Source organism: Heterocephalus glaber, unplaced genomic scaffold (genome assembly GCF_053883595.1).
Source record: "Heterocephalus glaber isolate CG9 unplaced genomic scaffold, H.glaber_assembly_v1.0 deba00001532, whole genome shotgun sequence".
Lineage (NCBI taxonomy): Eukaryota > Metazoa > Chordata > Mammalia > Rodentia > Bathyergidae > Heterocephalus > Heterocephalus glaber.
In genome coordinates this window covers 28,648,449-28,663,326 of record NW_028258330.1, presented here as the reverse complement: position 1 = coordinate 28,663,326, position 14,878 = coordinate 28,648,449, and the positions used below count along the sequence as shown (strand labels likewise).

At 50.7% G+C, this 14,878-nt stretch overlaps 1 protein-coding gene across 1 annotated transcript in view; it reads right to left on the bottom strand.

The window, feature by feature from the left end:
• Vstm2l (V-set and transmembrane domain containing 2 like) overlaps nt 1–6,595 on the bottom strand; it is a 31,766-nt gene extending 25,171 nt beyond the window's left edge. Inside the window, exon 1 of the mRNA XM_004867793.4 lies at nt 6,254–6,595. Within this exon, the coding sequence (XP_004867850.1) occupies nt 6,254–6,374 (121 nt within the window). The 5' untranslated portion in view covers nt 6,375–6,595. The remainder of the gene's footprint in view (nt 1–6,253) is intronic.
• Between the last annotated feature and the right edge of the window lie 8,283 nt (nt 6,596–14,878).

The following is a 14,878-nucleotide window of genomic DNA, read 5'->3' as shown; positions in this document are numbered from 1 at the left end:
AAAAGCCATTGTCCCCATCCCTAAAAACAGGGGCAGAGAAGGTCCCATCCTGGCCACACCCCATGTGGGCCAGGCATCTGTGGCAGTGGGAGCTTTTCCCACCTGGGCCCCTGTGCCAGCGGAATCACTAAATTGCTGTGTGACAGATCTTTATTAACCGCCCACTGTGTTCTGGCTTCTCTGCCCACCTTGTCAGCCTTTGCTCCCCTGGGAAATAAGGTAGAAATCCCCTCAATAACATCTCCAACTAATGACTGGCTCGATCCAGTTTGCACACCTTCTGTGACAGAGAGCTCACTACTGCCCCAGGGGTGAGTACTGCACAACATCATACATGCCTCTTTAATCTTTTCGCAGTTTATACTTATATATTCTTCGTGGGTTTACTTGTCTATCTCCCCCACTAGACTGACAACTCCACAACAGCAAGACCCTTATCTGTCTTCTTCACTGATGTGTCCCTAGTGGCTAAAACAGCCTGGCACTCAGCAGGTGCTCAATTGCTTCTGTTGAATAAGTGAAGGAATGAATGAAAGACCAAGCTTCCAATACAACAGCAGCCTCTATTAGGCTGAAGGCCCCTGCAGGCCCCCATCCTCGTCACTTCTACTCCGTGGGTCCCCACGGACGTGCCTGTGTGCCACCTACACTATTATGTCCTTAATGTTTTCCTGTAAACTAACCCACTATTTTTTAATACTGTTAGTCTCATCCTAAGCAATCTTATCTGTGAAATCACAGTTTTGATATGCTGGTGATATTTTTCCAGCCCACATTAAAATAAATGCATAACTATTAAAATGGAAGAGGTTTGTCTGGGTTCTGCCTAAGATCCTCTCTCAGTAGGGCCCAACCGTGCTGAGGGCCCTGGGGAGTCTTAAAAAACAATTTCAACTGGGAGTGGTGGAGCTGCGGCCCAGCAGCGGTCCTCATGGGCCTGAGGGGGCACAGCTTCGGGAGGGGGACCTGGAGGCAGCCCTCTCCAACTCCGTGATATTTTTACTACAAATATAAATTTCTCATGAAATTAAAATTACTTGAATGTGTAAATATATATTAACTTGTAATAAGCAAAACTTTTAGGACCGGACCTCAGACCCTTGCCTTGTCATACACCCATTTATTTCCTGCTACCTCCCAGGCTGGGCACTGTGCTGGTTCCCAGGACACAAGGCATTTGAGCCCTGAGTGCTCAGCCTGCCCAAAATTCTGTTCAGAGCCAAGACACTCTCCCCACAACCCTGTCCGCTGCTGGTTTGGTCCCTAAAGTCCCAGGGAATGGTGAAGCACCCATAAATATGTTTCAGACCCCCATTCTGCTCTTCTCGATGATGACTGCTGCGGGCATGGACACCGTTCATACTGGGCATCATCTCTCTCCCCACCCTCTTTCTCAACCCAGAGGGGAGTGGGCGATTCTGCTGTGGGGGCTACCACTTCCGTCGCTGCACAGACTCCTGGGATGTGTAACATGAAAGTCAACAGGGAGCCAAGTCCCAGAGCCCCACCTGCCTTCCCTCCCGTGAGACCTTAGGCCTCTCCTTGCTCCTCCCTCGGACTCAACAGCAGTGTAAGCAGGGACCCTGGAGCCAGCTTCCTGGGTCAGACTCAGGCTCCAACACTTGTTAGGTGTGTGAGTCTCATTTTCCTCATCCATACACTAAGCCCAGGACAGTCCCCTCTTCTCAGGTTTCCAGTAAAGATCAAATGGGGCAATATGTTTAAGCGCTCGTGTGATGCTCGGTAGACATGTGCTTCTCTGTATTATCCTGTGTAGAGACAGAGTTGGAGATTCCAAAAGCCAAGCAGTAGCCTCCTAGAAATTCTGGGCAAATTCCCCCTTACCCTGGGCCTCAGGCCTCCCCTCTGTAAGAGAGGAGGTCTGGAAGGTGTTCAGAAGGGGTCCCCATGATTCATTCCAGGGGTTCTATCTTTGCCCCATGGCTGTCGGGTCAGAGGAGCTGCTCACTCACCTCCCATCACCTTGACTGCTTGTTTGCCATGGGGAGACTTTGCCCACTACCCTTGCTGTCACCGAGGTAAAGAGCAGAGTCCCTTGCATCCTGCAGGCCACCTGCGGCTCCCCCTCTTTGGGGAAAATGCTGCAGGAGCAGCTGACAGGCAAGATGTCAAAACCAATCTTCATGAAGGACTTGGGGAAACTGCTTGTGAGGCCAATTCCCCACAGGAGGCCGGGAAACCTCTAGCCCAAGGCGCAGTGTTTATGGGCCGTAATTGATAGAATAATCGCCAATGCATGAGACAAAGGCAAATACATTTTTAACATCATAAACTTCAAAAGACAGGACTCAATTTTCTCCATCTTCCAGCCACCAAACCAGCTGGCTTATTGATGGTGAGATACCAACAGTTCGGTAAGGAACACAAGGAAGCCAGAGTCATTTTTCAGCACACAGCCTCCTTGCCAAATGGCCCAGTGCCCCCTCCTCCCTGAGCGCCCTGCTGTTCCCTCCTGGCAACTCACAGAACCTCAGGACAGTGAATCACTCAATGGAAGAAGCACCAGACCAAGCCAGGGTCTTTGTCTGCATTGAGTGTATTAATAATTGAAAATGCTGGCCTAGGTCCATGCACGCGGCGAGAGTGTGCACGTGTGTGTGTGTGTGTGTGTGTGCATGCACACAAGTGAGTGTGTGGTGGGAGGATGATGTGTGCTTCAGTATGAGGCATCCCAGGGTTCCTCTGAGGGTCCATACACCTGCCTTGTCTGGACCACTCCTCGCTGCAAAGCCAAACCAAGCCTGTCCCTCACACCAGGCAATTCCCATCCCTATATCTCCATGGCGTATGGGTGAATACTTCAAATGCAGGCTCCCTAACCCTAGGCTGCATGAGAATCAATGGGGGAGCTTATTAAAATGCAGATTCCTGGATTCCATCAATAACTTTTTGTGGCCAGCAGGTTTAGGGGATCTGCATGGTAAGAAACTCTCTGGGGACTCTGAGGCTGTGAGTCTGCAAAGATCCTCACAAAGAACCTGCCTTCCAGACCCCTGCCCTGGACTGGCTCTAGAAAGAGTGTTTTGCACATGGACTCAGCAAGGTCCTGTCACCTTTTTGAGTCACCAGTTTCTTCTGGTGAAACCCATAGCTTTGCCAGTTTCCTGAGAATCTGAAAGGGAGTGCACTTGGGTTAGGGCTATGCAGAGGACTAAGCCTGTCACAGGAATGAGCTGATCCTGCCTCAAGGCTGTCCTACACAAGGTAGGTCCAGAGGTGCCAGGCACACCTTCCTTTTGAATATGGTTCTCCAGCTCTCAGCACAAATTCAGTGACCTTGGATAAGTCATCGATCCTTCTTGAACCCCAGTTTCCTCATGTATCTAAAGCCAACCTGGCATGCACGATGCCAGTGAGTTCACACTGGCAAGTGGCTTGGCCATACCCAGCACATAGTAAGCACCTCATACATGTCAACTCCCTTTCCTCCCACCCCTGCTGGGATAAGGAAAATCAAAATAGTTGTCATTTATTGCACAACTACTAGGTGCAGTAACTGACCATCACCATCCCACCTCCCAATTCCTATCACCTTCTGGACAGCCATGCAGTATGTGTTCTCTTCAAAGCAGGTTGAGTGGAGGTAGGAGGGAGATAGAAAGTGAAGCAGATGTCCTTGCTGACCCACCTGACCACAGGCTTTCTCTGTGACAAGCCCCGGGGCAGGTGGACGGAAGGTGCTAGCCCGGTGGCTGGGCTGGGCTGGGTTCAGACACAGCAGGAGCAGTGAGCAGCCACCAAACATCTGGGGTCAGCTTGGGCTCCTTCCCAGCCCACCACCCCCTACCCTGAGACACACAGACACCTTCCCGACCTGGCCACATTTCCTGAATCAGCTGAGGACACACAGAGCCCAGGAATAATGAAATGATCAGGCTCCAATCTGCTAAACAGCAATTTCTGAGTGTTTTCAGCACACACAGCTTTTATCAAATTGGTATTCTCCTCCTGAACACAAATGGCTTATTAGACATGACCCACTTATTCGCTGCGTCTCACTATCATTAATAACAGTTTCTTTTTGTGATTAAGTGAGTGGCTCCAAACCTTTCCTGGGGTGGCGAGTGCTTGGCCTGGCAGAAAGGCAGCAGTGGGGGCTCCTCAGCAGCCACTACTTGGTGACTTTGAACCTGGCAATGTTGGGGGAAGGCAGCATGGCCCCTCTGGAGCAGCCCAACCTCCTTGTTTCTTGAGGGACAGAGAGGGAGCCCGGAAGGGTGACTCACTTGCCCAGAGATGCACAGGGGGTTGGGAGAGAAGCCAGCTTCCCAGCAGCCCATGCTGTTCCCGTTCTCCCCAGGCCCTCCCCTGGCCTTAGCTAGACCTCCAGGGTGCTGATGGCCATTACAGCTGTGGAGGAGGACTGTACCCCCTCAGCATACCTGGCACCAGGGGGCAGGCAGAGACTGTTACACAAAAGACAGAGCCTGCTTCCTAGGGAATGACAGACTGGCACCCCAATTCCTGAGGTCCGCTGCCCCAGGGACAGGATGACAGGCAACTTCAGGGCTCCAGCACTCTCACATCTCTGGACCGAAAACTCAGGGAACTCCTTCCTTGGAAAACCTTCCCAGTGTAAGTTCCAACTGTGCCAAGGAACTGAGAGAGCGCGGAGAGGAGGGAAGAAGGAATTCCCAATTTCCCTCAAAAGGGAGGGAATCTGACAGATTCCTGGGCAAAACCCTAGGGCCTGTCCTGGCTCAGCCAGTCTCTCGCTGTGTGACCTTGGGCAACTCCTTTCACCTCTCTGAGCCCTGGTTTCCCTCTCTGTAAGTATCAAAACAACACCTTCTGTATTTGCCAGGGCTCCAGCTAGGTCAGTAGAAATAAGTAAGGGATTCAAAAGGTGCACAAATGATATACAGAGTGGTTGCTGTCAAACATGGTGAGGCATAAGGGTGCACGGAGTCATGAGTCCCTAAAAGCAGAGACTCTGAGAATGACTTGGAAACCCCACCCCACCCCACCCCCTGCCGAGCCATCCCACTCAGGCATCGAGACCCAGCAAGGCCCTCCCTGATTATCTACTCCTCTCACTCATCAACTGATAAATCACTCAGTTTGGGCCCTTTGTTCAAACCTCCCCCCAGCCCTGGGCACTGAGTGCCAAGCCCCGGTGCTGCAGCCTTCCCTGAGCCCGAGGGGGGAAGGGATGGCGGGAAGCAGGATCTCCTCCGGTGTCATCTATGCTCTGGCCCCATACCAGAGCCTGGCGCACAGGGGTGGGGGAACCCCCACAGCTGCCTGTCTCACACACAACTCCGCTGCCAACTTGGGCTCCTCTGGGGCAGAAGTAGCTTCTGACACTTGGGCAAGCAGTGCCAGGAACGCTTGCTTGCTCCCAGCTCCCATGGTGGCTGGAGTTGAGGTTTCCCACATTTCAGTCCTCTGGAAGGACAGCAGCAGCTTCCTACTCACCCCAGAAACAGACAAAAATACCAGGTGTCCCTCTCCCACTCCCACACCCCTGGCTGGAAGCAGTAACCTCAACTATTCCAGTGTCTTTGAGGGGCTCCCACCATGCCTGCGTCCCTGATTTGCCACCCACATGACAGGGGAGGTGGCAGCCCAGGCTAGCAGGTCCCACAGGGATCCCCAGTGGTTTAAGGGGCAAGATGGAAAGGAAGGGAACCAGAGCAGCCCTGAGGGTAAACCCAAAAGGAGAAAAGCAGATGGGCAGAGAGGAGTGGGTGGAAAAAGTGTATGCACAAGTGTGTGTGTGTGTGTGTGTGTGTGTGCACGCAAACAGGCAAGAGTTGTGGCGAAGCATGTGTGCCTGGGTGCCAGCTGGCAGGATGTGAGCCCACAAGTGCAGTGTCTGATGCACGTGTGTGTGTGTGTGTGTGTGTGTGTGTGTAGTGGGCACAAGTGTATTTATGAGTGAGGGGGATCTGACAAGGTGTGTGAAGATGTGCGAGGGCGGGAGTTGTGAGTGAGAAAGCAGTGTGGCTGTGAATATCTGTGTGGACATGGAGGTGTGTGCTCCTGCCTGAGCATGTGTGTGTTAGTTGCAGGGGCTTCTCCGTGAAGGCAGGAGTGGGGGTGCGCTCCCGGTGCCCCCTCCTCCGCAGGGCTAGCCAGGATGCCGGGCAGGTCCGTAGATCCAGCAGGGGGCGCCCCGGAACTCCTGCCATGGTCAGCGAGGGTTCGAACCCCGGGGCGGCCAAGTTGGAGCCGCGCAACCTGGGGTGGGGTTTGGTGGGAAGTCCACGGGGGCGACCACCGAACTCACCGTGGCCGGAGACGTGGTTGTCCCAGGGCGCGTGGCCGGCGGGCCGCGTGGCACCGCCGAGTTGCAGGAAAAGTGCCAGGTAGTGGAGGGCGCCCAGCGCCAGGGCGAGCGGGGCCCCCATGGTGCACGCTCCGGCCGGGGACGCCGCCGCCTCACATCGGGGCTCCGGAGCCCGCAGACCCCGCGCCCGCGGTCCCCTGCCCGGTGCGGCCTGTCTGCGGCTCCGGCCGCTGCCCCTCGCCCGCTAGGTCCGGCCTGGCCCGGTTCCCAGCCTTAGCCCGCTCTCGGCCCAGCCCGGGCTGCAGGCAGCGAGCGCACGCCCAGCCGGCCGCCTCCGACTGCGGGACTCTTCCCTTGCGCGGAAGGCCACTTCGCTCGGCGTCGCCGCGCCGCACCCCTCCCTCCCTCCGCCTCCCGCCCGCCCGCCCAGAGGAGGCGGTGGCGGAGGGATCTGCCGCTTGATTTATCATCAAAGTTTTGTCCAGGCTGGGATTTTTAAAGCGGTACTCGCAACTTTTCCCCCAGCCTGAGAGCGAGGGTGGAACCGGGAGGGGGTGGAGGAGGCCTCCGCAGGCGCCTGGTTCGCGGAAAGCATAGTACAACTGGGTTCAGAAACAGAAAATACTATCCAACAGGAATAAGAAGAAAAACCACTCCACCTGCAGCTAGACCCAGCGCACTGAGAGGGAGTCTTCAACTTTGTGGCACAGTAGTGCCAGGGGCAGGGGGCAGGAGGGTGAAATTGAGTGTGAGGCAGGAAAAGAACTCCGACTGAGACACCAGAGCCCAGATTATAGGTCTGCTGCAACCTTTGGCTCCCTATGTGATCGTGTCCATGTATTTACTCGTGTATGAAACTCAAGGTCTTCTTTTGAGAAATGGGAAACAAAGACAGCTATCTCCAGGACAGTGGCGAGCATTTGCGAAGTTAGGAATGCAAAGCTCCGAACATAATGCCACCGACGTGCCGCCTCGATAGTTATTGTCTCTCCCCTCTCTGGAACTCAGTTTTCCCATCTACATAATAGGAGTAAGATAGCCCAGATGGTGAGGTTCCTTGCACCTTAGAGATCCTGGGCCTACTCGGTGAATTGGATCGCCCCCTTCTGGACTGTTAGACTCCCTTCTTGGGACAGAAGCCTAGAGGGAATATGCGTGAGCCACTCCCATTCTGCAGAGCAGGAATCCAACGAAATCCTCCGATTCTTTTCCTGGCCCTTTTACTGGAGCTGTTGGCCAGACCCTCAGTAAAAAAAGAGGGTGAAGGGCCGGGGATTTAGCTCAGTGGCACCGTGCCTGCCTCGCAAGCCCAAGGTCGTGAGTTCGATTCCCGGCACACACACACACACACACACACACAAAGGCGAACTTGTGGCTCATTTAAAAGATCTGAAGCGCCTTAAATCAGAGCGATCATCTCCGAGGTCCCATAGAGGGTACGGAGCAAGGGCTCTGACTGCCAGGCAAGGTCCTCCTTGTCCGCCGCTGTGTCAGACCACGAAAAATAGCACCAACCCCCTTCTTACCCTGACGCCCATCTTTTCAGCATCATGACAGGCACCTCCGCAGGCTCTTTGGTGCTATGGTTCAGCACCGTGGACAGACCTTCCGGTTTCCCTCTTTCCCCTCTGAAAAGGACTCCAAACCACAGGCGCACCCAACATTCAGCACTTTGGACAGTATCCTCAGTTTAAGAACGAGGTTAAAGCCTGAGGGACGTTACCTCCCCTTTCTTGTCTTCCCTGTCTTCTTATCCCTGCCTGTCCAATATCATGGTGGACAACACACTAGGCGGAGCCTGTGGTCACCGCAACAATCCAGTTTCTTCAAAACTAAGAACAGCTCCACCCCATGTCACACGCTTAGACAGTGTTTCAGTACCGCGGACAGCGCACAGGCTGTTGGGCAGGGGGCTTCCTTCAGCACCGCGGACGGGGCTCCACGTCACTCCAGCTCCTGGACAGCACTCACGGCAGAGAGGGGCCTCTTTTGCCCTATTATACACTTCTTACTTGCTTTGCGTGGTATTTAGGTTATCCTGGGGTGGTCAGGCGCCTTAGACTATACAAGAACATATACACATTAATTAATTCACTTGAACCGTCCTCCCATTGAAATGGATGGTGTCATTCCCATTATAAAGGTGACAAAAATGAGAATCTTTGATCTTACCTGGAAGTGTTAAGATTGAAACCAGAACTCTTTCCAACCCAGCATGAGGTCTCTCCAGGAGACTGTGGTGACAGATTTAGGGCCCAAGCCCAAGGCTTTCTTCTCATAAACCAGATTGGAGGGAGGGGACACAGAAAAGAGTACAAGAAGAGAGAGATTAGGAAAGGAGTAAACAAGAGTCTCAGCTTGGGGGCTGCAGAGGGAGCAGGTGAAGGCAAATGGCAGCACACTGCTGCTCAGCCACTGACCCTCTGGCTGACCTTCAAGAATCTTTTCTTCTAATTGTCTGGAACAAGGTGAAGCCTCAAAACCTCAAAGAGTCCTTCAAGGACCGACCTCTAGGGATTATATGATTTTGCAAAGGCTCATGATGTAATGGCTCTATGGGAAACCCTCTGATGGCCATGTTTATTTGAGAAAACTTGACTTCTCTAGTTTATATTCAAGGTCTCGCCTCCCCTCCTGTCCATACCCTGTGCTCTAGTCATTATTCCTTCCTTGAGCATGCCTCATCTTCATTATGTCCTGACCCTCATCATTGCTTCCCCTATGCCTGTATGTCTACCCCCCTCTGTGTAGCTGAGGTCCAGCCTGAGTGCCCAATGGGGAAAAATATCTTCTGCCTTATTCTGGTTTCCAAGTCTTTGTTTCTTCATTGTGTGCCCAGCAACATGCTAAGAATTTTAATACTCCCACCCATTCCTCAGAACAATTAGGCCATATAGAGTAGGATCATGTGGGTATAAGTGTGAACTCTAGAGCCATATGTTCTGAGTTTCAAATCCTGCTGCTTGCTAGATATGTTATTTTAAACAAGTTGTTAGCCTTTCTGTTTCTTAACTTCCTCAGCTATAAAATAAGGATTATAATACACCCTTCCCAAGATTATTGTGATAATTCAATGAGTTGCTACATGAAAAGCATGTAGAACAGTGCTTGATGCATAGAAAATAACATGATATGTGTTGACTATTACTGTTGTTGTATCTAAGACAAAGAAACAGAGGTTCAGACAGTTTAAGTGTCTTGCCCAAAGAAGGCTAATAATGGGAGAGTGATATTGTAGAGAATCCATGCTCTTGGGAATAGTCCCTAAGGACCTCTAACTCAATCTACCCTCTTTAAAGCTTAGGAAAATAAGAATCAGAGGAATTGCATGGCTTCCTCAGGGTCACACAGCCAGTTGCCACACCTGGATCCACGTCCTTTGTCTCCCAACTCAGGGATCTCCTACTCTAACACACTGTCTCATTTATATTTCCTGCAGTTCTTACCTAAACTTCACTTTACAGTTTACAAGACACTGTCACATCTTTGATTTCATGTAATTCACACAACAATCCTTGAGGCCAATATTATTACTTTCCTTCTTTCACAGATGAAGAAACTGAAGCTCAGAGAGGTGAAGTAACCTGCACAAGGTTGCACAATAATATGGGGCAGAGCTGGATCTGAAAGGACAGATTCCCAAGCCATACTCCTCCCCCATGTAATTCTGCATTTAGTCTGCTTCACCAATCCAAATGCAAACTGCAGGCGCTATGAAAACCAAGAGTGTAATGGAAGCAGAAAGTAACCAAAGACTATCCTAGAAATAATCTCTAGGAACTCACTAGGGTGGGTGACTCTAATCATTCGTTTCACTCTGGGAATTCTCCAGGAAAGAGTAAGCCTCCCATCCCTAGAGGTAACTAAACAAGCATCTAGCAGTTGTGTGGATGCCATGAAGCAAATATCACTGCTATTTCCCTTACACAAATGAGGCTCAGGAGGTGAACACCAAGTCAAGTATTTCGGCTGGGAAAGATGAGAATTTTAAAGTTCCCCCAAGTAGGAGATCTCATATGCCCCTTGCCTCTGAGCTGAGCTCCCTGGAGAGTCTACACCCTCCCCTTGACTCTGGGAGGCCACCCTCCCTCCCCTCCTTGAACGGTGTCACTTGAGCACTGTGGCTCTGTCAGTGGTAACAGCCCTAAGATTTGTCCTTTTAATCCAGAATCAATAACAAATTTCATTTAAAAATAAATTAAACCAGGCATTGGAAATCATTCACCATGTGGGCTGGGGCCCTAGAGAGCACCATCTAAATGGCTTCCTCTTGCTCATCTATCAATGCCAAGAGGGGGGAAATACCTAAGCTGCCTGATTCATGGAGAAACTACTTAAATGTATCAGCCCCTAACAATGAGCAATGTAAGCTCAGAGTCGCACCTTTTAACACACCAATAACATGTGGAGCGAGGCTTCATGAGAGCTTATCAGAGACCCCATGGTCACTGGCTTGGAGCGAGCCCATTTATAAGGGGGAACAATGGCTTTAGTATGTAGCCGCCTAATTTTCAGAATGCATTACTGAGCTCTGAGGAGCAATGGAATTCTATTAAAGTCTTATCTGCCACAGGAGGGTATGAAACCGGCAGGGAAATCCAGACTAGGCATAGACATGCCCAGAAAGCACCAGGGCTGACCCTAGGAGGTGGGTGAACCAGCTCAGAGTGAAGGAGGGGGCAGGCAGGGCCCCGGATGTGTGAAAATATGTGCATTAATAGAGCTCCGGTTTCCAGCGATTACGTTTACATCAGCGAATAAAACTTGGCAATAAAACATCAGAGCTGCGTCTCAGACAGCATTTCCTTTTACGGCCTGGTGTATTTCACTCATTATAACAGGAGGCAGGGAGCTCGAGGTGTCTTCATTTCTCCCCCTTTAATTAAATTTTCTAAATTACTGCCCAAGATTTGGATAAAGCAAAAGACTTACAGCTCCACTAATTGCCATCGAGGCTCCCGGCCCATTGCTGTGGTGGCCCTGACTGTACCAGGTTCCAACATTGTTAAAGTGAAATACGGTGGACATTGCCTGCCTGGGTTCTGCTTTGTGAAAGGAGATACTGCCTCAGGAGAGGAGGTGGCCCAGGGATGGGCTCCAGGACTGGTTTGCCATCCCCTCCTCATGACAGCTGGGGCAAGTTACTTTCCCTCTCTGAGGCCCACAGCTCCTCCTTCCCCCAAACAGCCATTTTAAGTCTCTAGAATTGATTTGGGTCAGGAGCAGCCCTGAGGTGCATACTGGGGTGACTTAGGCAGCTTTATAAACACCACCCATGCCCAGACCATGCCTCAGAGATTCTGACATTATTGGTGTGGGGTGAGGTCTGGGTATGGAGGTTTTTAAAAATTCCCAGGCAACGCCAATGTCCAGCCAGGGTTGAGCACAGGGTTGGCCCAGAGTTTTGAGATGTACACAGGCTCTAGGATCTCTGGGCCATCCATAGATTTTAAGATCTCTTGGAGGCCTGGTTGTTCCTGGAGAGTTCCACACCTCACCCTTAGAGGTTCTCTTTCAGTGTTGAGGTCTGAGGAGGTATCTAGAAATTTGCCAATTGACCAAGCATCCTGAGCATGTCTCATGCAAAGATCCAGTGGCCATAGTGAGGATTCCAACAGAGGTTGGAGGATAGGAATCCTTCTCTTCTGTCCCTTGAGTTGGACAGGTCAGGCTCTTGGGATAAGAGAGTCCAGTTACCCTTTGGAGGACAGTATACAGGTCTGGGACACTCTCTTCTCTGGTGACTGGTTTTCTCATCTGTTCCTTTCAATGCTGAGCAGGAGTCCTGAGCAGCTTCATCAGATAGACTGTTCTAAGTCTTCTGCAAACATGGCCCACCATAGTGCATACCCCGTGCTCTCATCTGGATGGATTCTCAGCTTCATCTGCATTGCCTGCACTCACCTACAGCTCTTGGGTTGCCGAGAAAGTCCCTGTCCAAACTCAAGGCACTAACAAGGTAGGTTTCTGGGGGAGGCCTCTTCTCTTCGATGTGGCTTTCTCTCTCTGGTGTCTCTTCTTATAAGGACACTAATCCTATCAAGTCAGGGCGCCACCCTTATGACCTTATTGAACCTTAATTACTTCCTGACTCCAAAGGCAGTCACATTGAGAGTCAAGGATTCAACATATAAATTTGAGATACAAAACATTCCATGTATAGCACCCCTGTAAATATTGGCCCTCAGATTTGAAAACACTTGAGTTCCACCGATGGCCAGAAAGCACATGTGGCATGTGTCTGAGTTGTCCCAGCAAGGATCCTAATGAAATCCCCACCAAAGGCAATTAATTACATCAGGCAGGGGATTCTGGAGCCTTCACCCTACAACCAGGTGGTTGTTAAACAGGGCAGGACAGGAGGGTCTCGGCCAATTATGTACAAGGCCCTGCTTGTGGGAGTATTGCCAGTCTGGTCCACAGTTGTAATAGGCAGACTAACACTGGCCAATAGGAATAAAATGTGAGTTGTGTGCATAAATTTTGTTTTTCTAGTAATCATACCAAAAAAATAAAAAGAAAGTTAAAATTAATTTTAATACTATATTTTTGTAACCCAATGTATCAAAAATATTATCATTCCAACACAATCATATAAGCCATTGCTTTTAGGACCTCATTTTTATGATAATTTCTATTTATTTTTATCCTCCTATTTATTCACTTTTGCAGTACTAGGAACAAACCCAGAGCCTTGTGTGTGGAGGGCAAGCACTCAGGCTCTACTACTATTTTTTTTCCTTAACAATAGGCTTCGACTAAGATACCCAGGCTGGTCTGGAACTTGCAATCCTTCTGCCTCAGGCTCTCAAGTAGCTGAGATTGCAGGTGTGTGCCATCACATGGCCATATAAGCCATTATTAATGAGCTATTTCACATCCTTTTTACATGCCAAGTCGTTGAACTCTGGTATGTATTTGACACCTGTGCTATGTCTCTCCACTTTGCTCAGCCCCATTTCCAGTGCTCCATGACCATGTGTGCCCTGTGACTACCTTAGTGGATAGTGCAAGCTAGACCACCTAAGAGAAGGCCTGGGCTAGCATCTCTAAAGATAGGGGCAGAATGAACATCTATAAGCACTTACTATGTCCCAAGCACCAGGATTTAATGCATTATATTCTCATAACAAGAATGAGGCTGTTGCCCTATCTTATGGTTGTGGTAACTGAGGTTCAGAGAAGTGACGTGACTGGGATGAGGTCACACAATGGCTGCAACCAAGTCTACTGCCTCAGGCTTGTGTGGTTGGAGACCATAGCTGGAGCTGGCAGAATACAGGGCCTGAGCTTCAGGGGGCCATCTGGAGTGATAGCTGGAGCCGTTGGCCTGAGCCAGCAATCTTAGGGCTGTCTCTCTTGCTTGCTCTCTGTTAAAACATCTTTTTGCCATTTCCTGCCACAGAGCAAAGGGCTCTGTGAAAGGGCTTTCAGGCCTCATTGTGCTTTGGAGAGGCAGCAGGGTCCCAGCCAGAGTGGTAGCAACCACAGAAGAGAAAGCCACCTAGCTATCACTATTTTAAGTAACTAGTTGTACAACTAACCGATGAGCGCCTGTCCCCTCTACCAAACTGCAAGCTCTAGAAGAGCTATGTCCTCAGGCCAGATGCAGTGCCTGCTCAGCCAGCCACATCCTCCAGGTCTAGATTTGGGACTTCTGAAACTTCTCCAGCCAAGGGAGACACCTCCAGAGACAATGCCTTCCATCTAGAAGAGCTGTCCGTCCATTAGGTAGCACAGCCAGAGCCTGGGTGTGAGATCCAGTTTAGCACCATTCTGCTGCCAGGCCTGGTACATGTTTGGCTGAGTGAGGCTGGATCCTCCCCATCCAGTGAGGCTATTATTTCTGTGTCACTGTGGCCCACAGATGTCACTTGCTGAGAGCACATGTGCATCAGGCCACGTGCTGGGGGAGTACCATACTCTCTCACTGAATCCCCCACAACACTGAAAGGGAGGCATTTGAACCTCCATTCTACACGTGAGGAAACTGAGTGCAGGAAGGTGCTTAAGATGTGACAGCTGGGAAGCAGCAGATCCAGGTTCCAGTTCGGATCTCCCTGATTCCAAATAGTAATTCCTTGCTTTGGCTGCACACTGGTCATCGAGCTGAGCTCTGGGTTAATTGTCTTCCTTGAGGCATCACAGTGGCCCTGTGAAGCTTCACTATCCTCCTTTACACACAAGAAGCCATGACTGAGAGGGGTGCAGAGGGGTTCCTGAGTGACACAGTCTGTAGATCCTGAGCTTTCGTCCAAAGCATGGCAGTCTCTTCAGCTCTGAAGGCATTGTTAGGGCCAGTGAGTTCCAGGTTCCCTCTCACACCAGTTCTCTCTGCACCCAGTGTCCCCATCTCTAAAGTGTGGGGACACAGCTTGATCATTGCCAAGGATCCTTTCCAGCCTTGAGGTACAAGAAAGGAGAGGATTGTGACACGACCAAAGTAGCCAGTGGTCCACACAGACTTTCCGGGACCTGGGCTATGTTTTTTCTGCTGAAGCAAAGGCCCTTTAAAACCAGGGTTGGAGTATTAAGCCACAGGAATGACATGCTAATGGTGAAATTTTTGGTAAGTGTGGGCATGGAGACAAAAATTGACCCACTTGACCCAGGCTGCTGGGCCTG